The sequence below is a fragment of the Aulostomus chinensis genome, chromosome 8, assembly GCF_037954235.1.
Source record: "Aulostomus chinensis isolate RoL2024-O1b breed Wild chromosome 8, RoL_Achi_v1.0, whole genome shotgun sequence".
NCBI classification, from domain to species: Eukaryota; Metazoa; Chordata; class Actinopteri; order Syngnathiformes; family Aulostomidae; genus Aulostomus; species Aulostomus chinensis.
The window spans coordinates 5253853-5281150 of NC_141327.1; the positions used below are offsets into that span (position 1 = coordinate 5253853).

General features: G+C 42.1%; 1 protein-coding gene across 4 annotated transcripts in view; it reads right to left on the bottom strand.

The window, feature by feature from the left end:
* The window catches only part of LOC147256895 (potassium voltage-gated channel subfamily KQT member 5-like), a 127773-nt gene that overhangs the window by 17076 nt on the left and 83399 nt on the right, over positions 1–27298 (bottom strand). For all 4 annotated transcript variants that reach the window (XM_086210551.1, XM_086210549.1, XM_086210550.1 and 1 more), the window contains exons 2-9: positions 16024–16114; positions 14757–14883; positions 9730–9905; positions 8209–8334; positions 7021–7131; positions 6402–6497; positions 5554–5648; positions 2396–2422 (exon numbers count right to left, since the gene is read on the bottom strand). In XM_086210551.1, the coding sequence (XP_086066677.1) occupies positions 2396–2422; positions 5554–5648; positions 6402–6497; positions 7021–7131; positions 8209–8334; positions 9730–9905; positions 14757–14883; positions 16024–16114 (849 nt within the window). The remainder of the gene's footprint in view (positions 1–2395; positions 2423–5553; positions 5649–6401; positions 6498–7020; positions 7132–8208; positions 8335–9729; positions 9906–14756; positions 14884–16023; positions 16115–27298) is intronic.

The following is a 27298-nucleotide window of genomic DNA, read 5'->3' on the forward strand; positions in this document are numbered from 1 at the left end:
AAAGGCTGTGGTGTGAATTCATGGCAACAAGTGCTTGAGTCACCAGTGTGAGGTCAGTCACTTGTGGGTTCACTGACGCCATCAGACCTGTGTTGCTGCTGGGTTTTAAATAAGTGCCGTCACCCCAGTTGGACTGCATCCTGCGGCTCTCTAATGATTTCTCTAGCTCTACAGTGGAGAGGAGATGTAAATAGCTGATGAGGGGCATGCAAAAAGGAAATCATTGGGAGATGAAGTTTCTCCTGGCTCTCAAGGCACAGCTGAGACTGTGTGAGGTTCATTCTCGACTTTGCGCAAACGGAGGACGATCCTCTGCAGCGTGGTGGAGTGACACCAGGCTGGAGGGAGAAATATGTCCAGACAAATATTTACTCAGAGTTTCATAACTGCAAACACAACATATTACATCACTTAGCACTCACTACCCAGTACATTGCTGACCTGTAATCTCTCTAAAAAGGTTCCAACAGCTAAAAGTCTAGGGATATTTTCACATGCACATCTAGTCTTAGAATTTTTAATAAGAGGATCCCCAAGGCAACACGACACTTCAAAAACTGCGGGTGTGTCTGTGTGGATGAATGACCTTGAGTGTTATTCAGTATCTGCTCTTTTGTGTGATTTTTTAACAGCAGTGATTTAAAAAATAGATAGAGCAAAGCAAATGAGTGATAGAAATTGTTTTGGTTGATAGTCTCTATTCATTCAGTTCATTTTGTATGAACTGACTTTCTCTTTGTGGATAATATTTGGTTCATAATATTTAACTTGTATAAAGACATAATACCCTTCAGCAGTGATGATGCAGTTTTGGTGCAGATACAAAAACCACCTGTGTGGAGTCTGCATGTTCTCCCTGTGCCTGCGTGGGTTCTCTCTGGTATTCCGGCTTCCTCCCACAGTCCAAAGACATCAAGAGGGGACGAGGCTGTTTGATACTCTAAAGTGACCGTAGGCGTGGCTGTGAGTGTGAATGGTTGTCTGTTTGTATGTGTTGGCAACCCGTCCAGGGTGAACCCTGCCTCTCGCCCGAAGGCTGCTGGGATAGGCTCCAGCCCCCCCCGTGACCCTTAACAGGATAAGCAGTAGAAAAAGGATGGATGGATGGATATTTAAATATATTATTAGACCCATGCCTTCGTTACCAGTAATGCACGGAGAGTTCAAGCTATTGTGATGCCTCTGAAGGAGCTGGACTAATTAAAAAGTGAGAAGTCTTTTATTACACCTACAAATTGAACCTTTTTTGTAGCCATACCACTTTAAAACTGACCTGAATATCTGATTCATTGGGTGTTTTTTGCTGTGTACATGGGGGGGGGGGGGGGGGGGTACAAGGACCAATCCCAGCCCAATCAGCTACCACCAACCAGGCATCTGATTTCTAGATTAATATCTAATATCTAATGTCTTATTCGCTCATACAGTGGAAACAAAGCCAACAACCATTTTCATGACCCCTACGCCTATTTTTCAATCTTGTAAAGTGCCATTGAGTTCTTTTAAAGTGCTATATAGATGGATTTTTTTCTTCTCTCATTACGCCGGGTAGCAGAGTCTGACAGTGCTTCAGTCATAGTAGGCAGGTTGGTCAACAGTTGCAACAGAAACAGTGGATTCAACAAGTTCCTCTTGAACTAAAACAACCTTTTTATAATATTCAACTTCAGCAAATTATCCTTCCTTTCCTTCAAGACACAAAACAATGTCCTTTCAAACAGAGCTTTATTGTTAGCCGTCATCAGGGAGAATTGTCTGCAGGTGCCAACAGCAGTTCTGTGTGAGGTTTGAGGTTGTGGCGTCAACCCGTCCATTGTGAGCACATGATTTGTGAGCTTTGGCTTTACATCACATACAGTATGATCTATTGGTAGAATGTGAGTTGGACTTGTACAACAAATTGTTCAGTTTATGCCCAGCTTTAGATGTACAGTACGCAAGCCGACAGCGTTCCTGATAGGTGAACAAGTTCTCCCCATGTGACAAAGAAGAACAACTAAATGACAATCTTGCCATGTCTCCTGGCTGTCCTCATAGGACACTGGTTCAGAGTTTTGGAAAACACATTTTCATGTCAACTCTACAAATACCATTTTAATGGATACACATTTTCTTGTCATGTATTTGACACACAAAAAGAGCCTGTTATGTGTATTAAATGAAATATGCCACTCATAAAATTGAAATGTTTAATGATTTCCTCCTCCAGCAGCAGCTTGTAGACACTGAGGGCGATATGCGCTATCTCCTCACAATATATTCCACAACCTCCTGACTGTGACTATGACAAAATATTTAGTCTTGACTTGTCATTTTGAGGTTTAATACCCATCCCACCCCCTAAATTATGCAACTGAAACAGGGTGAGGAAAACAGTAAAAATTAAGTCACAAACCTTGTTGTTGACTCCCCCTGCTCCTTCCTGGAGTTGATAGGTGAGAAGATGAAAAGGTTTTATCAGAAACATTGTCTCATCAAACTGTAGCGTTCATCTGACAATCGACAACAATGCTCAGTGGACCATACGAGTGCAGGAAGCATTTTATATCAGTTTGAGCAAAGAGATTCTGTTCATCCTGGTGTTCTTTGGTGCTGAACCAAAATAATCAGTTACAGTTCCATTAGTGTCAAACAGTAGCACACACACAGACCTACTAGGTAAAGTTGACTAACCTCTATTTTTACTTAGTTATTGTGACCATGTCACATCATGCTAATGACCTAGTGGCCTTCATCAAAGCACCATGTTACTTGACATTGTCAGACATCTACTGCCATGATTTATTTTGTACTGTGAGAAAACCTCATGACAGTTTTCAGTAGACGATAGTGAACGTCAAACATGAACTGGCAAAGTAGCATTATTGATATTGTTGAGGTATATGTGAATATTTATACATTTCTGAAAAACTTCATGTGTGTAAAGTTAAGAGGGTTTGTGGTTAAGGAGCTGAAAGACTGGTAGGGTCTTGTAGTCAGTATGTTAATTAACTGAGGCAAACTATCTGCTGCTTTGATGAAAGCAAAAGATTTGAGAGGAGCAACACATGAATCAATGATAAGCATTCTGTATGAAACCCTTTAAGCACTGTTCCATCAAAAAGTGTATTTTGCCTTTCAAGTATACTCACAACTTGGAGTTTTGAGCTCACGATGACTCTTTTGCTCTTGATTAACTTTTTTGTGACTCCAGAATGCAGAAAGAACCAGTCAGGTATACTTATATATAGCATGGAGCTAATAGCAACTGGTGGCTAACAGCAGAACTGTCTAAAAACATTGGTTTAGAAATTCTCTGCATACGGTATAGAAGACATGAATTATGCCCATTGATGCAATTGAGTTTTTGCTGGGCTGCACGGTGGTTCAGTGGTTAGCACTGTCGCCTCACAGCAAGAAGGTTCCGAGTTCGAGTCCTGGCTCGGGCACGGGATCTTTCTGTGTGGAGTCTGCATGTTCTCCCTGTGCCTGTGTGGGTTCTCTCTGGTACTCCGGCTTCCTCCCACTGTCCAAAGACATACAATTGGGGACTAGGCTGATTGATACTCTAAATTGACCGTAGGAATGAATGTGAGTGTGAATGGTTGTTTGTCTCTGTGTTGGCCCTGCGATGGACTGGCGACCCGTCCAGGGTGAACCCCGCCTCTCACCCGTAGCTGCTGGGATAGGCCCCTCCCCCCCAGGAATAAGCAGAATAAAATGGATGGATGGATGGATGGAGTTTTTGCATTAGCCGAAAGCTAAATATATGTAGTTGGCTCCTTTTGGGTTCTAGAGTCACAAAGAAGCAATGAAGGAAGGAAAGGCGGACTTCTTATTTAGTGAGTATTTGAGAGGCTAGGAAAGACAGACTTTTTGGATGAAGTATTGCTTTAATAAATACCAGGCCACTACAAGCATGCGGCTTAATGTTGTATTGTTCAGGCAAATTAAGAAGCACTTGCAACCAGACAGGATAGTGACTAAGTGACAGGAAGTTCTACTTTACACTTCAAGGAGTGTCTGTGTAATCTCAGAGGAAATGAGTGTCACCTTTGACTGTCTAACTGTACCTTACTGCACCCCCACTGGCTACAATTTATACATTTTTAGAATGACATGAATAATGCATCCTGTGATTTAAAGTAATGATAAAAGAAAAACTTGATAAAAGGTATAATAATAATTACAACGTATAATTTACTAGACATGCTTTAATGTTGACCTATTGTTAAGTTTTAAGTTAAGTTCAGTGAGGTCACCAAAAAATGTGAGCTACACAGGTTGAAGTTTTCCAACATTAAGGCATAAGCCAACTACAACTGTAAGTAAAAGGGTGGGAGAAGAATCTAGTTTTGTGTACTGCTTGTTGTTGTTCTGCTTGTGTCACGTTTCCTGGTTCATACCAAGCTGCTCTATGAGGAAATATTGGAAATGTATATAAAACTAACAAGTATTTGGAGGAATTACTGTGTGTTTCTCTTCTTTTAATAGGAAATTTCAGAGCAAAAGCCGCTTATGACCGAAAATATTAATCAATCAGGCCATCAGCGCTCAGTTTAAGGAGACTGACATAAAGGAGAAGTTTGCCTCAAAGGCTGTGTAACAGGAAGTATTTCTAGCAGAGAGTCAGCAAAACCATTGGGCGACATGGTTATTATTTCAAAAGGCTCTTTCACCTGAAATCATGGCTTTTTCTGACAATACTAACCAAATCATTGTGTTACTTAAATTTAACCACACTAAATTTAGAGCACTGATAAAATAAGTCACTAAAGCCTTTTTCTCCCTGGCCAAAAACCCCCCACCAACACCTGCTAACATCGGGCTTTTTTCTGCAGCTCCATCAGCATGTCTGACCATGCTATGAATGATTCTGCAACCTATTGTAATGTTGGCCGCAATCTTGTCTGCTTTCAAGGCACCCATTGACATTGTCAAGATGGTGCTGAGATGAAACACATACTAGAGCAAAGATGGTAACCCCCTAAACAAACAAACAAACAATGTCCTGAGCTTTATTTACCATTTACCCACTGTGAACTGCTGGAATTTGTCACCTGAACCCCCTTGGTTGTGGTTCACCTGGTTTTAAGTGAGACTATAAAGTTTGATGGGGTCTTTCTGCTAGAAATCCTTTCTGTTGAAAGTATTTAAAGCAAACGTCTCCCTCGTCCTCACGGTCACCTTAATGATCATCATCGTCAGTCTATGAGGGGTGAATGCTAAAATTAAGATTTTTTTTTTAAATTAAGAAAAGCTGAGGTAAACGTAGTGTGGAAAGGATATTTGCTAATTGTGTAGCATTACATTATATTCATATATATATATATATATATATATATATATATATATATATAATCTTATCTTTTATTTCTTACCAACAGATAGGCATTCAAAAAAAACATGACAATATAGTTGGTACACGGAAAGACAAAGTAAAAAAGGCTAAATAAGAAAGAAAAATATGTTTGTCGATATATCTATATATATTAACATAATAGAAGTATAGAAAAGATGGCTATAGTAGCACAGACACCAAATACAGTCACCAGCTGCCGTAGTTGTACCTACTTCGTAGGGCTGCAGGTATGTAACGCCTTCAAGTGAGGCTTCCAGGTAGCAATGGAAACCGAGTGTTCATCAGCCGCATAACTACGCCAAACACACTGCATGCAGAATACACAAAACCAAGAAGAAGAACAAAGTACAGAAAACACCAAAACAATGGAAGAAAAAAAGAAAAAAAAACAAGGCAAGAGGAAGAAGAGGAGAATGAGGAAGAAAACACATTGAAAAAGCTGATTAGTTAAACCGAAACCACAGGTCTGTCACACGTCTGTGCTTGGAGCAGAGGTCAGGCACGGATACATGCCTGTGGGAAGGCAGGAGGCTCTCATAGTGCCGCCACGTGGCATCCAGGTATGGCCTGGTGCTGTCAGTGGAGTAATAACGCCACGCAGCCTGGTACGGTTCAACACGAGGGGCGTGGGGGGGGGGGGGGCAGAAAGGGGGAGCATAAATTGGAAGAGAAAGGTGGGGAAATGCCATGGAGCAGGAAAGTGGAGAAGCATGTGAGAGGAAAGGAGATGAAAATGAAGCACGGAGACATATATGAAGACAATAACATGAGGTTAGCGCCACTGAGAACCAGGATGAGAAAAAAAAGACCAATGTGAAGGTCAGGCTGGAAACAAAAGAAATGTGTGAAGCAGAATAGATGGGGATGCAAGAATGGGTTCGCCAAAGTGGTGATTCTGCTCTCAAACACAGTCTGAAGAGAATAACTCTCTGGGTCGTCTCTCAGTCCACAAAGGAAAACGAGAAACTGGAGAATGATATCATCATTTCAATCACAGTTTATATTTAGCTGGCATTTGAATAACAGCAGCATTCATGGAGAAGAGACACATGTCATTTACCTGGATGAGGTAGGCAGCGGGGTTTCTTCTTTTCTCAAAGTGCTTCTGACGGTGCTGCTCCTGGACCTTCAGGGCAAAACCTGAGCCCAGAATACCCTGGTGTGACATGAATAGGATTAAACTCTGGATGTGTTTGTGTGAGGCTCCTGAGTCTATCTCGCCTGCTCAACATGGCAACAGTGGGAAAAAAAAAACAGCATATTTACACTATGATTTTCTTTTTTCTTTTCTTGAAAAGGAGTAGTAATGCATGTAACTGTGGAGCAAGGCGCGCCTTAGCAACCGTAGAGCTGGAGGTAATGTAAAATTTGTATGTAATTTGAACAGCTAGCACCTCGTATATCCCACTTCAAATCAACATGGGGCAGCCGAAGGGCAGGGTGTGCACACCTATTTCCTTAAAAACATGGAAATTTCCTGTAAAATGCCCAGAGAACACGACGTTTAATCAATCTAAGAATCCTCATTGGCTCACTTCTACCTCAATATTAAAAACATTACATATACCACATTTAAAAATAACATTAAATGACGCTTAACTACTCACTCAGAGTACAACACATTATCCTGATCTCTGAACATCAAAACAGAAGGAGGGACTTAAAGGGTCTCAACTTACTGCTGGCAGGGCAAAGAAGGAAATGCCCAGGAGGGCGAACCCTGCAGACAACATCCGTCCTGTCCACGTTTTTGGTGTTTTGTCCCCATAGCCAATGGTTGTCAAGGTGATCTGTGAACACAAATAAATACTGAGATTTCTGACATCCCTCCAATAAGGCAGCACAGGTTTAGTAGCTGTAACTAAGTAGTCACCAATGTTTACTCAGTGATAAAAGTGTTTAGCGTTTTCTATACTAAGATAATAAGCGCAACTGTTGGGTTGAAGGAAAATAAGTAACATTTGACTTGACATTTGTCTTCCTCCTTTATTCTGTCTGTGTCAAGTGGCCTAGATATGATAGGTGATCCATCCATCCATTTTCTTCTGCTTATCCTGTTAAGGGTCGTGGGGGGCTGGAGCCTATCCCAGCGGCTTTTGGGCAAGAGGCAGGGTTCACCCTGGACAGGTCACCAGTTCGCAGGGCTAACACATAGAGACAGACAACCATTCACACTCACAGTCACACCTACAGTCAATTTAGAGTATCAATCAGCCTCGTCCCCAATTGCATGTCTTTGGACTGTGGGAGGAAGCCAGAGTACCCAGAGAGAACCCACACAGGAACAGGGAGAACATGCAGACTCACACAGAAAGATCCCGCACTCGAGCCAGGACTTGAACCTGGAACCTTCTTGCTGTGAGGCGACAGTGCTAACCACTGCACCACTGTGCCACCCTATGATAGGTGATGTGAATGTGTAAACAGGAAACAAGGACGTGAGATCAGGTTCTCCCTGATCTGCAACAGGCCTCAATCCTATGTGGACATAAAGCCAACATGAATCAGATCTATGCTAACGCATCTGTCATCTAAGTGGACAGAGCTCTGTGAGTCGAATGTCAGGGAAAAATGCGACGATTGTGGCATGCGGTGTGCCACTGAAGTACAACAACGGGTATTTGAAGCATAAAGGAGGACTGACTGACTCACTCCTGAAACATTTATATGGATGGAAAATGGAGAGTAAAAAGGAAAATATTGGGAGCAGCCGTCAACATCCACTACAGAATGATTTGAAGAGGTGACTCAAGATGTGTCCAGCTGATGAATAAGCAAGCCCAGCTCAGACCATGAGGACCAAATATGAAACTCGCATCTTTATTAAATCCTGACAGGCAGAGCTACAGTTGTTGACAAAAACTCACCGTGCCCCACCACAAGGCATCAGCGTAGGTTGCAAACTCCTTATTTGTCTTGTTTTCCACAAGGTAGACGAGGAATGAAGAGAAGATAAGAACCAAGAAACCGATGTACCAGGCAGTGACCAGTTCCTGCAAGGCAGAGTCAAAGAAGGTGTTTAGAATGGCATCAAGCATAGAAAAAGAGAATGACAAAGCAACTGCAAACAAGGATTCTTCCATCTATTCAAACTCCTACTCAGTAGGATAAAGGCATCAGAAGGGAATCACACTCAGATGAGACTCATTAAACTGATTGAAGCAAAAACATAAACCAGATCAGAAAATCAGTGTTGGTTTCAGGTTGAGCTTCTGCTTCGGGCCAGCATCAGCTATTTTTCTACCCAAACATAATCAAAGATGTTTCTCTCTCTCTCTCTCTCTTGACGCTGCCAGTCTTTTGTGAGTCATGTGTTACCAGTGAATACACATTCATGTGTAAATATGGGTAGAGAAATACAGCCAAAACAATGTATTTACCTGAGGGGGCTAAAGTTCAGGGGTGAAATCACACCAGATATCATCTCAAGTCGACTGTTTTTATTTTTATTTATTTATATTTTTTTTAGTCTTATTTAACAGAACAAGCATGTCAGGCAAATATCAGATTCAGAGACAAGCAGGTTTTCCTATCAGGTCTACTGGCGCAGACACACGAGTTAAGTTCAGGTTTCACACTCAGGTGCACCTGTGCAACTCATCTGAGACACAGGCTGTAGGGTGAATAAGGAACTGATTATTGATATCAATATTGGCCCACACTAAAGATCGATTTTGTCAGTTTTTTTCTTGTTGTTATTTAAGATGAAGGCTTTTCCAAATGTTTTTGGGAAATGAAGAAAATGCTACACTCAAATTCAACTTGTTCATGTTCGTTTTTCAGCATGAACCATAAGTTAATACCCAAACTTGTTTTTAGACAGATAACATGGGCATTGGCAAATATTGGCTTTTGACCAAATTCGTTGTAAAATATTTGTATTTTGAAAATTGCCCCCCCAAAAAATTCAGTATCACGCATCCATAATCAGTATTATTACACACTGTCAACTTTAACATCCACATCTTAAGATTTCAGATTTACTGCATTACTGAGCTATTAGAGTGAACTAGTTTGCACAGATGGATTGAATAGTGTGGTCTCTTTGTATTCGAAGTAGAGTGATTTTTTTATACACAATTTTGTAATAACATTTCCTATATAATACTATTTTTGTTTTGTTTTTTTTGAGTCTCAGTAACTTTCACAGGTTATTGATTCCAGGTCAAACCAAAGTATTATTTCACAGAAGCACCAGTTTCTCTGCTTGTCAAGTCCTACTGTGCTTAATGATGTGCATGCAACCTCACGAGTAAGACCATCACACTGGAAGTTGATCCATTAAAACCCTTGTGTGTGTGTGTGTGTGTGTGTGTGTGTGTGTGTGTGTGTTTGTGTGTGTGTGTGTGTGTGTGTGTGTGTGTGTGTGTGTGGCCGCCTCGGGCCACCTTGCTGTGTGCGTAGACCACAGAGCCCAGCAGCTTCCATGTGCCTCCTCGTCGGTCCATTCGCACCATGCGAAGGATCTGCAGGAACCGGAGGCTACGCAGGACCGAGGTGGCAAAGATGTTGCCCTGACTCCCTGCAGACACCACTGCTACTGATGCTATCAGCACTATGATGTCTGGAGGATGGAGAAAACACACAAACACACAAACACGCCGATGAAGAGAAAGCAGCTTGATTCAACTCTATTAACAAAATATAGAATATTGGCATTCGAAATGTTTTATTTTATAGGTAACTCAGTTAAATTTTAAATAATATTTCAAAACAAAGCCTCTTTTAATTAAGTATCAAATTCCTATTTGGGAATAATATATTTATTCAAGCCATGTAAGCTTTGATAAATCCTGTAGGAGAGAGAGTAGGCACTCATCGGAATGAGCACACACAACCGTGGTGACATCCTCACGCAACCCCCCCACCCCCCATGCCAGGGTGCCTGGGGGTCCCTCATATGGCTCACACATGCAGCATGCCTCTGATGACCTCACGGCAAGCTACCATATGCAGTGAAAAGGAGAGAGAAGTCACTCCACCCCAGTGTCGAACCCGAGTAAATGGGGTATAAAACATGCAAAGCCTGTGCAAAGCCAAAGAGCCCACAGAGGCTGGTTAGAATGCCAGTCAGAGCTCAAAAAGATCAGATCATTGTGATCTGATAGCTTTTGGTACAGTGTTGCATCATCAGCAACAATAATCACAGGCCACTTGACCTGCACACACACAAATTCAACATAAAAAAGCAATTTTTTGCTATGTTAAAACAGATCAGCTGCAAAAGTGTAATTTTTTCTGTAGGGCTGTGCAATATGATATACATTGGTTTTGACAATTGAAAAAAAATCATATATATATATATATATATATACACATAATTTATCTTGTCTTGGGCAAATCCTTGTTTACAGCGTTTCACATCATTAAATGGCATTCTGCATTCTTCTACATGGCCCATCTGAAGGCACTGCAGCAGCGACCTTGGAGCTGAACTCAAAACAACAAGCTCTTTCTTAAATGAGGGTGTTCTTGTGCCGTATAGAAGAACTGGTGAAACAGTAAAAAAAAACAAAACTTTGCAAACTATGCTGACAGAATGAAGAATATGGCAGAAAATGTGCTACATTGGGATATATAACTTTAATGGTGAGTTGAGATTTGGTCTCCACACCATCCCACATCAGAATATAAAGAAATTGAACTGACAGAGAAGAAATGTGCTCACTACTCATAAATTCAACCTCCAGGCAAGTCTGTGTTAGAATATTGATCCTGATGTGACACTGGCCTTCAAAATAGATTCCTCATTCAAGCCTTGGGGTCAGAATAATGGCTGCTGCTGGAGCTGATACAATCTGCCACAGGCAGCAGGTACATTAGTGTATCGTGCTGCACGCATGTACTGTATCAGCTGCCTGGATACCACATCGATCTGCTGCATGAACACAAACACGGAGCAGGGAAGAGGCAAAGGAAGCATTGTTCCATGATGAATGTCCCCCACACCCCAAAAAACACATACACATGTGTGCACACTTACACACAGGCACACACACGAAAGTGTTACAGGAATGATCGGCATGGGTTTAATGGCTGGCAGAGTGAAGATTTATTTCTTTTTAATGCCTCATATGCCTGGAGGCCAAACGGTATTGCTGCTGAGAATTGTGAAATTTTTCAACCAGCAGCAGTAGAGAGGGACAGACAGACAGATGAAGAGAAGCCGTTCATATAGAAACCGCACCGATCAAATAAATAACATCAAACCCACACAGACAACTAAAGTAACAAGCTCATATGACTAAAGAAATAACATTTTTCCTCTGCTTTCCCCCTTGCTCCGTTTCAGTGACACGCAATGTGAAACTCTATCCTTAAACAGTGTTATTTAGTTCAAGTTTTCTCTCATATATAACCATCCCGCCCACTCCTGTCCTTCCGCCGAGCCCGAGACAGAATGCTGACCAAAGTGCGTTTGATGGCTGATACAGTAAAACCACCTACCAGTTGACTTGAGGTGGTTGAGAGGGAAAAGAGGAAAAGTCAGCAGCAGCAGCAGCAGCAGCAGCAGCGCTATGAAAAATACATTTATGACACCCAGCACCTGCAGGCCTGTGTCCCTCCACTTAAAGCAGGGGGGGGACATCATCATGGAATTGACTGACAGGAGGATTCATTTGAGCTTGAGGGAGGGGAATCAAGGTGTGGTGGGCCCATGGAAGGAAAAGTGCGCATCTCAACCTGTCAAACTTCACAGGTTTTGAGACTGAAAATTCCCAGTGAAGGACTTTTGGAAAGCTGATTCTTTCAATAAGTACTCTTCAAAAACATCTGTCATCGAATTTTTGCAGTAGTGACAGCGTTGTTGTCTGTGCTGCTCTCATCCACACAACATCTCAGGAACACCAAGAGGGCACTAACGTCCACTAGGATGCAAGAATGAACTGAAGCGATTTTGGTGGTCAAAGCTCAAAGGTCTCTGTGACAGTCACACATCGAGGACGCATACAACCACAATGCAATATTTCTTGTTACAAGCTGGTTCTGTTTTTATTTGAATGGGAGTGGGATATCTTTGGTAGGTTTTATACACCCCCCCCCCCCCCGACTGTAGTAATGGTTACTACCATGTTGTGGCAAAAAAGAAGACAGGACGGAAATTAAACAAATCAAATGGGTTTGGTTGGGTAAGGTAAATATTCTATTAACATAATCAAATCGCATGATTACTAACTGAGTATTTTGATTTGACATTTGGCATTTTGAAGGACAATAGTGACATGGCTTTATGTCATATTTGAGCTGGAAAAAAAAGAAAGAGCAACTAACTGGCTCATTTGGGGTGTTTGTGGATTACTGGGCTTAAAAGAAGTGGATTATACCAAATGATGCACTTTACAGTCTTTAAACTGAAATTTTTGGACAGTTCTGCTGTTTGTTAGTAATCAGTGGTTACAGAGCGCCATTCGCCTCAAACTAAATACATGGCCGTATTCTGGAGTTAGTGATGCAGCAGTGATAAAATACTAACAGGAGTATAAGGCACCTTTTTGTCTACCTGAAAGGGCAAAGGACTTTTTGGGTGAGGTACTCCTTAAAGACAGTCCTGCGATATCCTGTTTGTCTGCAACGATGGTTACCTTGACCTCTGACGGCAACATCTTCTCACTTCATCACTGAGCACCAGTGGATGTTCCAACCAAATTGGAAGAAAATCCTCCCAAGGCTTTTCTGAGATGTCATCTTCATGTGAGTTGACGGTGCCCTTTACTTTCAACCACCAACATCTTTTCAGTTTATCCCTGAGTTCACGTGGATATTTGTGTCAAAGTTGAGGAAATTTCGTATTCCTGCAGTGTGCTCCTTAGATATCACGTTTGTGTGAATGGGACTGATAGATGGAGGGGGGGGAGGGGGGTCCTACGCAGTCAAGCCAGTAACTGTCAGTTTAATGAATGGAGCCACCGCAATCTGAGCCAGAGTTCTCTGACCTCTGAATAAACCCTCCTATAGAAACATGACAGTCCTCGCTCAGAGACATCAGTGAATGATGGGCGCGTTGCAGCACCATTCAATAGCTCACGTTGTCCCCGGCTCTTTCTTTCTGAGACGGGGGTGGTGGGGTGGTGTTCCATGCTGAAGATCCTAATGGCTTTTAAATGACTCGCGTTGACAAATCTCCTATTTAAATATGTCAAACTGGTTTCAGTCTTATTTAATTTATGAGTCAATTTTTGTGGTTCAGGAGTGCGTACACGTGTGCATGCATAGAGACAAATAGATGCACACACAAGCAATCAAACACACACGCACATACTCACACACACACACTAAGTATGAGAGGTGATCATCAATGCACAACATCTATAGTAACAGTTTTTTGTCACACATATTCTTCAGGCACACACACACGTAGCTGTGTACTTATGAAATAGGGATGACAACTGAGTATCGGTAGGTTAATGTAGTAGTGACAACTATGTACTTGTGTAAAAACGTAAAAATGATTACTGCTGTATAACAAATGTAATCATGACAACTGAGGATTGATGTATGAGGAATGACAACTAAATACACGTGTAATCGTGTAGTAATCATGACAATGTCCTGGTGTAATAATGTAGTTATGAGTATTGGGTGTAATCATGTAGTTATGACTACTGAGTACTTGTCCAATATATTAGTAATGGCTACTGAGTGCTGGTATAATAATGTAGTGAGGGCTACTGAGTATTGGCGTAATTAATTAGTAACGACTAGTAGTACCCACAGGTCTACAAGGTCAACATATTGACTCGTGTTATGTAGTGTAATGTTATGCCATTGCAAATCTCTAGTTTTGACGTTGCTTTCATAAAAAATAACAAATATAAATTAGTACTAAAGTGATCTCGATCTGAGAAATATACTTAAAGCTGAGAAAAGTCAAACGCAGAGACATTACTCTCATTATTTAATCCTAGAAGTATGATTATTGTTGTTACTACGACACTCTCATGCAGCCTCTCTTGCTGTCCCTCTCTCCCTTGAGAGTTTCTTTTAGTTTGGCTGGCATTCCTTTAGCGCTGGCAGACAACAACAGCGACTACAAAGTGCAACGTTGGGAACTTGTGGCACCCTGCGTGACCTCTAAGCCCTGCTCTCCTTCCCTCGAGCATTGTACAGTGCTTTCCAAGAAGGAGCAGAGATCCATGTCTAAACAGTGGAAAGAATAAAATGCAGTTAATGCAACCCCATTACGTAAATGCTCTCCCCTCTTATGAGCTCTGACCACAACTGGAAATGACATGAGCAAACTATGGTTAATAGCGTGCTCTGGAAATCCGCTTACGCCTAACATCAAATTGCATTCACACAGGGGACCATCCTGCTCCACAAGAGGGCAAGTAGCAGGCAAGTGAAAGATGTAACAGACATCAAACCAATGATGGAAAGGGGCAACAGTGAGACTGGGGGTGCTCTCATAACTCACCTATGACGCAGAAAGGCTTTCTGGCAAAGCGGAGTCGACCCTGCCATCCTCGGTAGCGGCAGCAGCATCCGGCTGACCAGATCCGGATGATGTACTCCAACCCAAACACCACAATCATGACAAACTCCTGCAGGAAGTTTGATCACAAACAATGTGTTTGTATGTAACAGAGGGCACTCATGTGGTGTTCAAGGCAATATCCAGTACGACTCAATGCTGTTAGTGCAGATTATAAACCAGTCATTATACATCATTGCTGCGATGTTTTTGTCATAAAAATAGAGACCAGGAAAGTGTTTGCCACTGATAATGAACTGGAGAGGACATGTGCTCATGCAGCTTGGCAACAATGCCGATCGATTAGCGTAAAGCTGTTTATGAAATGGTTTTCTCTGCAATCATGTGGACTGGAAGCACGACAATACCAAAATTATTTCTCCTCCCTGACTTTTAAGTCTTTTCAAAGGTGTATTCTCGTCCACACACTGGGAGTTATTCCTGTTCAGTGGCTGAAGTATTGAAGCAAAGGAATTTCCGTCTCATGGACAAACACTTGGTCACTGTACCGATCGTTGGTTCAAGTGAGCAGCAGACTGCTGAGGGGTCGGGTCATAGTGATAGGTCGATTCTTCAATAATACAAGTTGTTACACAGTGTTGTAAATGATGTGTTGCTCAATGCCATTCACACCAAAACACGCACACACCATATGGACACTACTTCATTTCTGAAAAAGATACGAGTCAAGTGTGTTTCGCTTGTAATAAACAAAAACTGTCTTGGTTTAACACTTGAAAACACACAAATGTACTTGCAAATAGAGCAAGGACGTGAGATCTGAACCCAAGTGGTCAGTGGAGACACATTCTAAGCATGAACTCACAAAATTCTGTCTACTTGTGATCAGATCACTCAGGACGCATGTTAACAGCGGGTCTGAACAGGACTGAAATGTCACGTGACTTGCAACCTATCCAGGGTAGATCCTGCCAGACGGTGCCACGATTACCCCCCAAACACAAAAAGGAACTTTTGTTACTTTAACAGCCATGAGGTCATGGGGATTTTTACAGGCTGATTGCGGTATTTTTTTGACACTTGAATTTTAGACATTTGGAGGATATGCTAAAGAAGAAGCTAGGAAAGATTCTGAATTCCTCTGTTCCTAAAAGATTGGAGAGAGTGCTTTAAGAAAAACTGCACGACTTCTAGTCAAAGTCTCCTCGGAAGGAGATGCACAAAGTTCTTTCCTGTCTGTGTTTCTTACCAGAATGAGCAGACAGTAGGAGGAGAAGTCCTGATGGGCAGGGATGGTTGAGAACACTGAAAGGACCAGGCAGCTGAAGACCAGGATGAACCTGAACGGAAAACCAGAGGAGAGTCATAAGTACAGCAGCCTGGACACACTGACCAGAGGATACCTTTTAAAACACACTTTTCAATGGTCAAAACATGCTGATGGTTTTTAGAAATGTACACTAAACTGTGCTGTGTACTTTCCAGTAATTATTATTGTATAATAATTATAATATTTCCTCTCCGCAGTGAACCATGAGCCTGACTATTTTTCAATTTCCTGAGATATCAAGTTAATGATGCTTGCTTGTGCAACATAATTTGCCAGAAACAGGCAGTGAAACTGTGGCTACTGGAAAACAAGCAACACCGGACGTTTCCACACTGACGGTCGCTACCTCCGCCAGGAAAGGCAAGCCTTCCGTCTCCACAGCCATAACACATTTTCCTCCATCACATAAATCTTCCAATAACACATCAGTGTCTGAAATATGAGCACAGAGTTTAGAGTTACTCTTTATGATAGACGGTGAGGGCACATCTGTGTTTTATCATCTTCGACCTTGTCTTAAGTCTGTCGGAGCAAGAGAGAGACATCTTGATGTGAGAAGTGTGTACTCGCTTTCTGAACCGAGGTTTAGTTGAGCAGACATTTTTTTTGGTCATGTCCTGGTTCGTGTTACTAAAAGTTCACATGAATATTTCAAACCTAGAGCTTCAACCTTTAGAACTCTGTGTTTTAAAAACTTTAATTCAAAAGATGACTACAGTCCCAGTTTCATGATGGCAAGAGTTGGTGAAGACTGAAGTAAAAGCAGAGTGGTTATTTCCAGAAACTATCTCTGCTACTGATATGTCATTAATCATTACAATTTCGTTGAATCTCGTCTGGAAAATGTCACACATGAGACCCTCCACACAAACATATATTTATCGTGAACCCCAACAACCTTCAGTTCATAAACATTAAATAAGGAAATGTTGAGCGGATGCAATATCCCAGCGTTTATGTGCCAGCTCTATACAAGTGAAAATAAAAAGCCGCAGTGTGAGACTTATCATTTATTGCCATTATATCAAATGAAAGCGCTAGACTGCACTTGGAGTGCAGAAATATGCCAAGATCCATACTAGCTTGAGAAATTAGTGAACATATCTGAAGCCAGTGAGAATGGTTTATTTTTTATGAAAACATACATATAATGACCCCCTTTTGAACACATCGGTATACTGTATCCCATAGCTCTGCCCTGCTGTGTTTCACTCTTCTCTGTTCTCGCCCCTCACTGCTTTAAACCAAACATCTGTGACAGTATGAACTGGCCTTCAGAGGGGCCAGAACAAGGTTTCACACACTATTGATCATCAAGACGCAGGTGGATGGACAGAAAGTCAACCCAGTTTATAAACCCAACCCAGTCAGCACTCTCACGTGTGGCCCGGCCAACTGTGTCCTCTGTCTCCATGGAAGCCTTACATTGGTGATGGGCTCCTGATGCACTCCAAATAGGGCCAATATGGGATGAATGTTGCTCACTCGGGACCACCTGTGCTCACATGACCATTTCTAGCTGCTGGCACCAACACTCACCCTCTGAAAAGCCCACTCTGACCCTTGTTAAAGCCCACCCTTCCAATGTAAGCCCATGTGAGCTCCACTTGGATGGAGTGGCTGGATAGAAAACTCCAAAATAATTAAGAATAAAATAATGGTAAACGTCAATGGGAAAAAAGAAGATTCATACACACTAAAGGAGGTGGGAGCATCACTGTTTCCTGTTGGGTTAAATTCCTGTGTCCAGTATTTCCTTCGCTGCCCCGCCCTGTTGTGCTACACCTGTGCCTTTTTCGGTCTTCCTGGTTTTCCCCAATTCATCCTAGAGTCTTACTTTGTTCTCTTTGCGTTTGATGTGAGGTTTCTGTTTTCCTGTATGCTGGATCATGATTTTAGCACACCCCTCCAGTTTCCTTCACACCTTCCTTCAAATTACCAAACCGTTGCGGACAGATTTTTTTACATTTTAAAAATTTTATTTCGGACTGCTGTGTGGGAGTCATATTTTTTGGTCCGTTTCCTGTTTGTCCAGATGTTACTTTCACGTGTAATCTCACAGATTCCTTTCTGTAATCTCCTGGGTTTCACCACGGTATTTTACTAGGGTTTCACTTGTTCACCAAAAGGTCTTCACATGGGCATTTCTGTCATTTTAGTATCTACATTGCTTTAACACATTAAAATATCAGCAAGGAACAATGCTTCCCATGGGTATATTAAAAGCACACATTTGACAGGTTATTTTGGCATGATGTCAGGGGAAAAAACTGAAAGTGCATGAGCTCATGGTGTTGCTTATTTTTTTACACATGGAAAATTCATGTGGTTTTGCGGGTAAAGTCCTTGATTCCTGTTTTTAGAATGCAGCAAATAAAAAGATTTAAGGATTCTGGAAATACCTGTACAATAACTTTCTGATTTATCTAAATAATGTATTTCTGCATGACTCAATCAGATAGTTGATATTAGAGTGGCACAAACTGGGGCTACTTAGCAGAGAATCACTATGATCAGTCTGCCTAATTTGTCCACCTCTTCATCAGCCCCTTGGTGCCAAACTGTTCTCAGATAGGTTGAAAGGAACCCTTTCAGTCTTGAAAATCCTGGGCCATAAGGATTATGTCCAGAGTTTGAGTGGTGCCTGTGTGAAAATGGTGGGTGTGCAGAATGGGTCACTGTCCCATAGCCTACAGTACACAACAGGACTGTGCTGTTCTGACCCCAGTCGGGCCCTTGCAGACATCCAGAGAGCCAAATCTGAGGTCAAATTTTTCCACAGAGGCGAGGATGGTTATGTCATTATTCCTTGACCCATCCACTCCTGTCGCGGGGCTAACAGTGCTGCTGGTGGTTCCAAAATAAAAGTATCAAAAGTTTGAGGTTTGCTCTGTTGACATTTTGAAAGATTTGAATAATGTGATTTTGAGTGGAGGAAAACATCTAGTGACAACTATTGTGGTGCTGTCAGCTGAAAAGCAAGCTCCCTGTCAGTGGCACACCTACGCCTCTCGCACTTACAAGGTTGTCAGACCGAAAATTACAGGGTGACAATCAACTCCCTCCATCCATAGCCTAACTCATGTTTTCATTATGAATATATTTACTTTAAAAGGGGGTGGAGAACAGCTGAAAGCCCCCTGACAGCATCATCAAATACTCAACGAAGTTCACTAATTAATCCCACAATCCAGTGTTCTCAGCCAGCCTCGGTCCCCGTGTATTATGATGCCCTGCGCTCACAGGCGCCACAATTAATCTGGAGTGTCTCACTCTGCACTTCCAGCAGAGTGATTGCTCTTAACCTTCTTGCACAGCAACAGCCGCGGTTCTGCCACCACAAACACACCCTTGCAATCACCACACAGAGACATCTCTCTCCCCCTCCAACCACCCACCCACCCACAAACCCACCTCCACCCCTCCTCCACATGTAAACAGAGAGACCCAGCTCCACTGAACATGTTTTAAGTACCGCTCTGATTTGCATAGTTTAATTGATTTGTTTGGAAAATGACTTACAGGACTAATGACTCGTGTCCACTCTATGCAGCAGTGGATTACACCCTCCTATCTGCAATTCAATTTGTGGGTCAAATGTTAGGAGCAGCGTTGGGTCAAGGACTCCCTTTATTTCAACAAACATACATCATGGGCATCACACGGCACGCAAACTAATCAATACAACAGGGCTGAATGAGTCCATGAGTTAACTGGATTATGCCGTACTGATTGACTAAGGTTGCTGTCGATCAGTTCTGATTGGATTTCTAATGGCACACGATCCCAGACGAGCTTCTCACTCACACACATCCCCTGATGCTGTCCATGGTTCTGAAAACAAGTTCTGCTCCTGCCTTCACTTGAGCCAGGGTGGTCACCAATCATCAATACGAAGTTTTCCAGTCAACTATCACGTTATTTGACTTTTAGAGGATTTTATTTGTCACCCTGAAAGGCTCCTCTCATCTGACTCTGTGCTTTCACAGTGCCATTTAAATTGAGGTGTGTTTAAGGTGCTATCTACACAACCATGGAACCATGGATGTGCAGCAGTTAAATAAATATACTACACTGAATAAAGAAAAAATAGGTAATATTTTAGACATTTTCAAACATTTTTAATCACATACTGAGGCCTTCCAACTGATGGTATAAAAACTGCAGAAGCTGAGAGTAGTTGTGCTTGTAATTACTCTCAATGCCAAAGTGTATTTTCCTATGATAACAAATTCAAATGTCTTGCTATCTCGAGGACACAAAAGATGTTGAGATTTACATAAACCCCTCAATGCAAGACAAGCGTATTTATCCCAAGACAAAAAGTCATTAGAGGCATCGCCATCCTCAGCCTCTGTACAAAACCAAAAAAAAATGTGCAATGGACTGAAACACAAGCAGACAGGTGCCCCGAGGTAGTAGAAGCAATCGGCTGCTTCATTACTTGGTCGCCCTGGCAAGTTGATTTTGATGATATTGGGGAACAGTAAAAATAGAAATCTTTTAACAGTGATGAATATACTAATTACTTCATCACAAACACTTGAGTTAATTCTAACACTGTCAAGTTAGCGTTGAGAAAAATTATGTGCCAGACCATGCTGATGGAACACAGGTCACTGGTCACTGGTCACAGACTCCCGAGGTGCTCAGTGTATCCGAAGTTAAAGCTGTAGCTGCAGACACAGTTAAAAAAAATAAAAATCAACTGCTCTGTCACTCCCATTCGTATAAAAGCCGAGCCAGGATGAGAGGAAGTACGTTAATGTCAGCTCCATGTTATCCTTTGAGATTTTATGAGGAGACGTGGATATACAGTGAAACTTGAGAAGCCAATAAAAGACGTGTTCAGGACTGCAACAATATACGTCTGCTGGCCTTTCTGTCTTGGTAGTACTATGCTAAATCGATCCGGATCTGTTTCTAATTAAATAATGGGAATATGAACAACTTTTACGTATAACATTTAAAACATAATATGTCAAATTAATGTGTCAAATTCTCACATTTTTGCATCATGTTTCATGTTTGAGGTTTTGCTACTTAATAATCACTCAGATCAGCAGCCACCACTCAGTGTAAAACATTACCTATAAATACATCATTATCAGTGCTCTTAATGGAACTGCATGCAGTCTGTCTGCACAATTTTATGGTGAGCGATACCCAGAAGCCATGGCCTCATGACCTCTGACCCTCCCTGTGAGGTCACACACACACACATTCCACCACACGCTCAATCATGCGTCGTATGTCCCGAAGCATTCTTGGCATTAGCCTCCACATGGCGTTAGTCTATTCTACTCAGCACAGCTCCAATGCTCCAGGAGGGGGGAGGAGGAGATGTAAGGTTGCAGACTTATCTTGTTTAAACACTGCAATTACATTCCATCTATTTGCACTCTCTCAGCAAAGTCACACTCGCACACGCACAAACACACACACACACACACACACACACACACACACACACAAGCACAAACAGTACTGTAAATCTGCCACACAGCCTGTGTGTGTAAGCTTTCAACCTTTATGTGTTAAAAGGCACTGTGATGCTGACAGTGAGCCGGAGAAATGAGTGTGTAAAGCTTAGAGGATGCTGCTACCAGACCAAAGCAGAACAATTTCCATAATGCACCTGGCTTCTCTGAAAGACAGTGCACTCTGTATTTTGTCAAACATGGGAAGAGTGGGGAGGGGGGCAACATTGCGTCTCTCTTTCCATATTATGCTGATGTTGTGCATCCAAGTTTCCATGAGGCATTGAAAGAGACAGCAGAATTTGTTTTTGGAGATTAGAGGAGCACAAATGAACTTGCAGGGCTGGCTTAAAAAGGCACAGAGAGTGAGGATTTTCACGATGTTTAGCAGTTGATATGCTGAAACATCCAGGAGGTGCCCCACAGGTTCGTTTGTTGCTGTGCTTCAAAGAATGACAGTGCTTCGATAACAGGCAACAACGCATCCACATTAGTAAACCAGGATTTGTATACTGTTGTGGCTGCATTAAGAGTAACAAACACATGGGCTTTGACTTGACTATGACATACAGCATTTTGATCCCAACATAGAAGTTGGAATGTTGAAATGTTGCAGCAGGGCTTCCATTCTGCTTCTGTTCGGGTTAAAGAAATTTATGAATGCTGGTCATTTACCATATAGGCTGGAGACAGCTGGGCATTTAGGACTTCCATCGTATCCACAACACTTGCTAGTTGCTGTTCAGCTACAGTAAGTTCCTTAGTTTCCATCCACTAACATGTTCTGACATCCTAAGATGGAAGTACAGAGTAGCCTGCCATTATTATAACCATACAATAGAGCCCTACATGGGACTGCTTTATTAGCACCGCTCCAGCAAGCTCCCAGTGGATTTCTGATATATATACAACCCACCCCCACAATGTACTCCTTAAAATAAATGTACTAATTCATGCCTGCAGAACAACAGAGTTCCATTAATTTTGTGTGCTGTCCCATGTCCCGTGATACATCATCAAAAACGTGGATTGTGCCTTTCAGGAACTCACAAATAGGTGTCTTGAACTCACAAAGATGGTTTTCTCTCTTAACTGGGACTACTGACCAAATAAGATGGCACACAAACCAACGCAAGACCACTTAAAGTAACATGCAACTGTGCAATCATGTGCAGAAAGAGCTAAAGCTACGAAAGACAGTAAAGGTAACATTAAGGTACAGTGCAGGGATTTGACAGCTAATCTCATAGTCATCACAGGAACATATATTATGCAGCTCAGCATGCATAAATAGCATAAGCGGTGGCAGCGCTTGGTGATGTCTGTCTGACAGGAGAGCATCACACTGACCATAGCGCCACTGCTTGTCATTGTTCTGCTTAATAAACATCAAGTTAGTCTACAAGTTTTCATTTTGTTCATGACACATGACACTGGAATTGGAGGTAAAGTCACGGCAGCCAATAACTCGCTAAGCCTTGACATCAATGAGTTAGCCTGAGAGTGCAAAGATAGACCGCTTGACAATGAGGGGGGGTAGTGGGAGACGTGAGAGAGTTTCACATGATGCCAAGGATAACCTGGGAGTAGCTGCTACGAAGTCAGCTACTGAAATCAAGTTAGAGGTGAGTTTATTGACGAGTTGACAACCCGGGAATTTGGCACTCATTACAATCCGTGGTCAACATCCCTTCTTTTGTTTTGTCCACAGCCAAGAGACAGTTTTTGACTCCTCTGGTGGGACTCATTCCTGCACAGTTGTGGGTCAGCAGAGGCTCCTGCACTGAGTGCGGTGGCGTCGCAGATGCTGCTCTCATTCTGGGATGATTGAGGTCTCCTATTCAGGAAGTCAAGGAGGTGTTGAGGGCCAGCAGGCTGGGGTAGGACTACATGGAGAATTCAGCAGCAGACTTAATCAAGTCCTATCTGCCTGGGCTACGATAGCTTTATGTACTAAGCATCATTTCAGACAGCTGTAGTCGGGGGCTCTCTACTGTACATAGCTCCACAGGCCTGAGGTGTTATAGAATAGATCATATTGATGATGGAGACAGGCGAGTAACAGCGGCACTGACCAGTAGAGAGCCGAGCAAGCTCCATTACAGAACCACTTTTACACTATCAAGTCATGCTTTGCTGCTGGTGCCAGCACACACATGATTACTGGAGGCGAATCGAATCTATAACTGTCTATCAAAGTGAAGGGGCAGAGTGACATGGCACTAAAAACATATTGGAACATAGCATCGATGGGTGAATGACCCAATATTACTGTATACATTTAAATGTGTTTTCCATTTAAAAGGCACTATGAGTAGATAAAGCCAGAGAGACAACCCTATACGCGCAGTGAACATCCAGAAAACCTGCCATGGAGGAATGAAATGAAATGTTAAGGGCCTTTGGTGTGCTTGTTAGAGAAGCTAGAGAAACACAACTGGATAAATGTTCTGTTCCACTCGTAAAGCCGCCTCACTCCTGTTTTATGTGTCCTGCCTCTCTAATGCTTAGACACGTCAAACGGCTTTGCAAATTAAAACTCCATCAGCCGAGCTGTAGGAGGACTTGTAATGGAAAGTACACCGGAGGAACTAAACAATTTGGACTTCACAGATGAGCCAGACCCAGTCTGTGCGCCCTCCCACGGTTTACAGAGCTCAGCTCAGCATGCTGTTGGTGGCGTGTCCATTCCTTGGGAGATGAATGCCTTTGACATCAAACTCTACATTTGTAAAACACTGTTGTGAGAATGACAAGAGCTGTGATTTTAATTATAAGTTGCAGTGTCTTAACAAAAAGGGTGAAAAGTTTTCACTGGCAAACTCTTAGCCCATGAAACCTGATTGTGCTGTCTAACTAAACTTTGAGCTGAGCAGTGTTTGATCCCTCAGGGGTTAATTTAGTTTGATGCGTGTTTGGTGACAACACTGACACACAACATTCATCTAACTTCATCCAAATTAATGCAAAAGATGGTGGCAGAAAATTATGCTTTTGATTCCTGGTGCAAATCAGTGAACAACACTATTCTTAATACAGTGTCCAACAGCATGTTATCTCTCGTGCTCATTTGAACATTTTGCTATGCCAGCAAAACACTACACAACAGGAATTTATGTACTATGACAGCCACAGCGTACAGGCTGTGGAATGACGTGTCAGATCAGTCAGATTCCTGTCCAGTTAGCAGTCAACAAGGAGGACAGATGTATTTCGGATACTTCTTCTGATCCCCAGCACCGTTCACGGCAATTTCACAGGAAATCTGGAAGAGAACTAATGGTGTAAAAGTACTGTAATTCTGTCAGTGGTCATGAACTCAAGATTTCATACAAAGAGTTTCAAAAATACCTCCCTGTCACAAAAGGATGATATACCGAGTCTCTTGTTGTGATTCGTTTAATTGTCAAACGTGTTTTTAATAAAACCTAGATATGTTGTAAATAAGGGGCAGTTTGAGAACATCTGTTAAGAGGACTGTACCATTCCAGTCCACCTTTTCTGATGTGATGGTTCAAAGTGCACCATCGTGAAATGTCCCTTAGCTCCGTTGTCATGATCTCCTCTTCTCATCTTATATTCTGAGTGAAAATCCATCAGTTGCCTTATACATTCAGCAGGGTCCAAAGAATCATCAGAGACCTGCTTCATGAAAGCGATGGCAGCTTTGGTGCAGTTTGAAGACAAACTCATCTATTCTGGAGAACGGTGGGGCTCCCTAAGCTGTGGCTCGCACTCTTGAACTTACATGACGTTTGAAGTCACAACATCTCTCAAAGTACTGTAGCTCTCCTCCTCTAAAGCTCTCCAAACATCATTATGAATTCACTCTTGAAGAAAAATTGTATTTTGTCTTTGCTGTCCTTTTTGTTGCTGGGTATATTAGAAGAATAATTTAATCTGCTCTCTCTCTCTCTAAACTGTGTGAGGTACCTGGTGGCAATACAATGCTGGTGATAAAAGGCAGGTTACCTACCATGTTGCCATGACAACAGGGAAGCTGCACCCATTAACAATAATATTCTACAAGGAGTATTTTATAAACACACACACACACACACTGCATGTATTACTGCGACAACAATGTACCTATTCAGTTTAGATCTTATCGTGCTGTGTTTGTCCCTCTCTTTTCCCGCCCAAATGGTTTGCTTTCTTCCAGAAGATTGTACCGGCAGAACACCCATACCACACAAACAAATCCTCCTTAATGCCTTCTGTCCGTTTGTTTTTATTCATTGGCTGTTTCCGTCATCTTTTCCAACTCATTTTTTAAAGCTTTAGATTTGTTTGCAGAGATGCCCTTCCTACCGTCTTTGCACATACCATTTCTGCCAGTGCCCATGCCACTCAATCAACTTGTCCCTGGCGTCTCTGACTTGCTGATTCTAACAAATCATTTTGATTTGTCATTTTAACTGACTAGCACTTTTATTTCCACTGGATTTGATGAATTGGCATCTTCCTTTCTGGTGGTCCAGCACTCCCACCCAGGCAGCGTCACTGCTGTAACCATGGTTACACGAGTGCACCTTGCCTCTCAGGGGAACTTTTTCAAATGCAGGACACTTCAAGTTTTTCCATTTTGGCATCTTTTAGAAATCCAATTAGAAATTCTTTTGATGGAAAGATGGAAGTGGAAGTTTGCACTTCTGCCAATTTTTCCTCAAGTTGTTCTTCAGTTTTCAAGCGTTTGTTTTTTCCTTTTTGATGTATCATTAATTATACCAAGTGCAAGGTATTCGACTATTGTTTACCAATTTTAATGTTAACACAAGTTTATTTGCCATCCAGTGTTACGCAAGAAGATAGAGATCCTTCTGTTCTCTGCGCTGCATTAAGGAGTTGAGACCCACAGTGTCCAGATAACCGCTAGTTAGCTTCGCATAACATTCATTATTAAATAGCGTAAATATTTAAGAATGCAGATATTGTAATTTCAGAAGCAAATATATAGCCAGAAATATTTTCCTGACAGGGCACAGTGGATAGACACAGCACCTCAAAGTTTTACAAATAAAACAAAAGTTTGACTACTACTATTTATCATGGCCGAGGGAGGATGAGGAGGGTTACTTCAAGAGTGACCAAGGTGCACCACCATTCGTGGCACAAACTCTTGGTCAGCACAGAGGCTATTAAGGTGTCTGTCCTACCATGTGACTCTGGGGAGAAGAGCAAGTAAAAGTATTTCTCAGAAAGTTGACGCCTTCAATTAAATACACCACTGATGTTGCATTGCTCTTTTTCTAAAAAGGTAGCGCTGATTTCATGTAAAAGCTGACTCACTGTTTCTCTGCTGACTCATTGATCATCGCCACATCACCTTATATTGACTGTGTGCATTTGAAAATCTGGTTTGAAATGAACATGTGGTGGATGTGTGGATGATGCTTCCACCCACGTTAGAGGAGACACCTGTTTTTGCATAGATAGACATGCTTTCACATCTGGGGTGTAACTGGAGCAGATTTCAGAGTCGCAGACCTCCTCCCACTGTAGAGATTCCCATCTGGTGACTCAAGCACTCCAAATCACACCGCATATTTCAAGCACAGAAGCAGAGATGCTCCACAACATCTTAGAAGCCGGCAATGTCATGACACTAATGTCATTATCTTATGAAGGTGTCTCCGTGGAGGGCCACACTGCTGTATCGGTGGTGCTGCTACCTTGTATTACTGTGCATCCCCATGTGCTTATTAATAACTTCT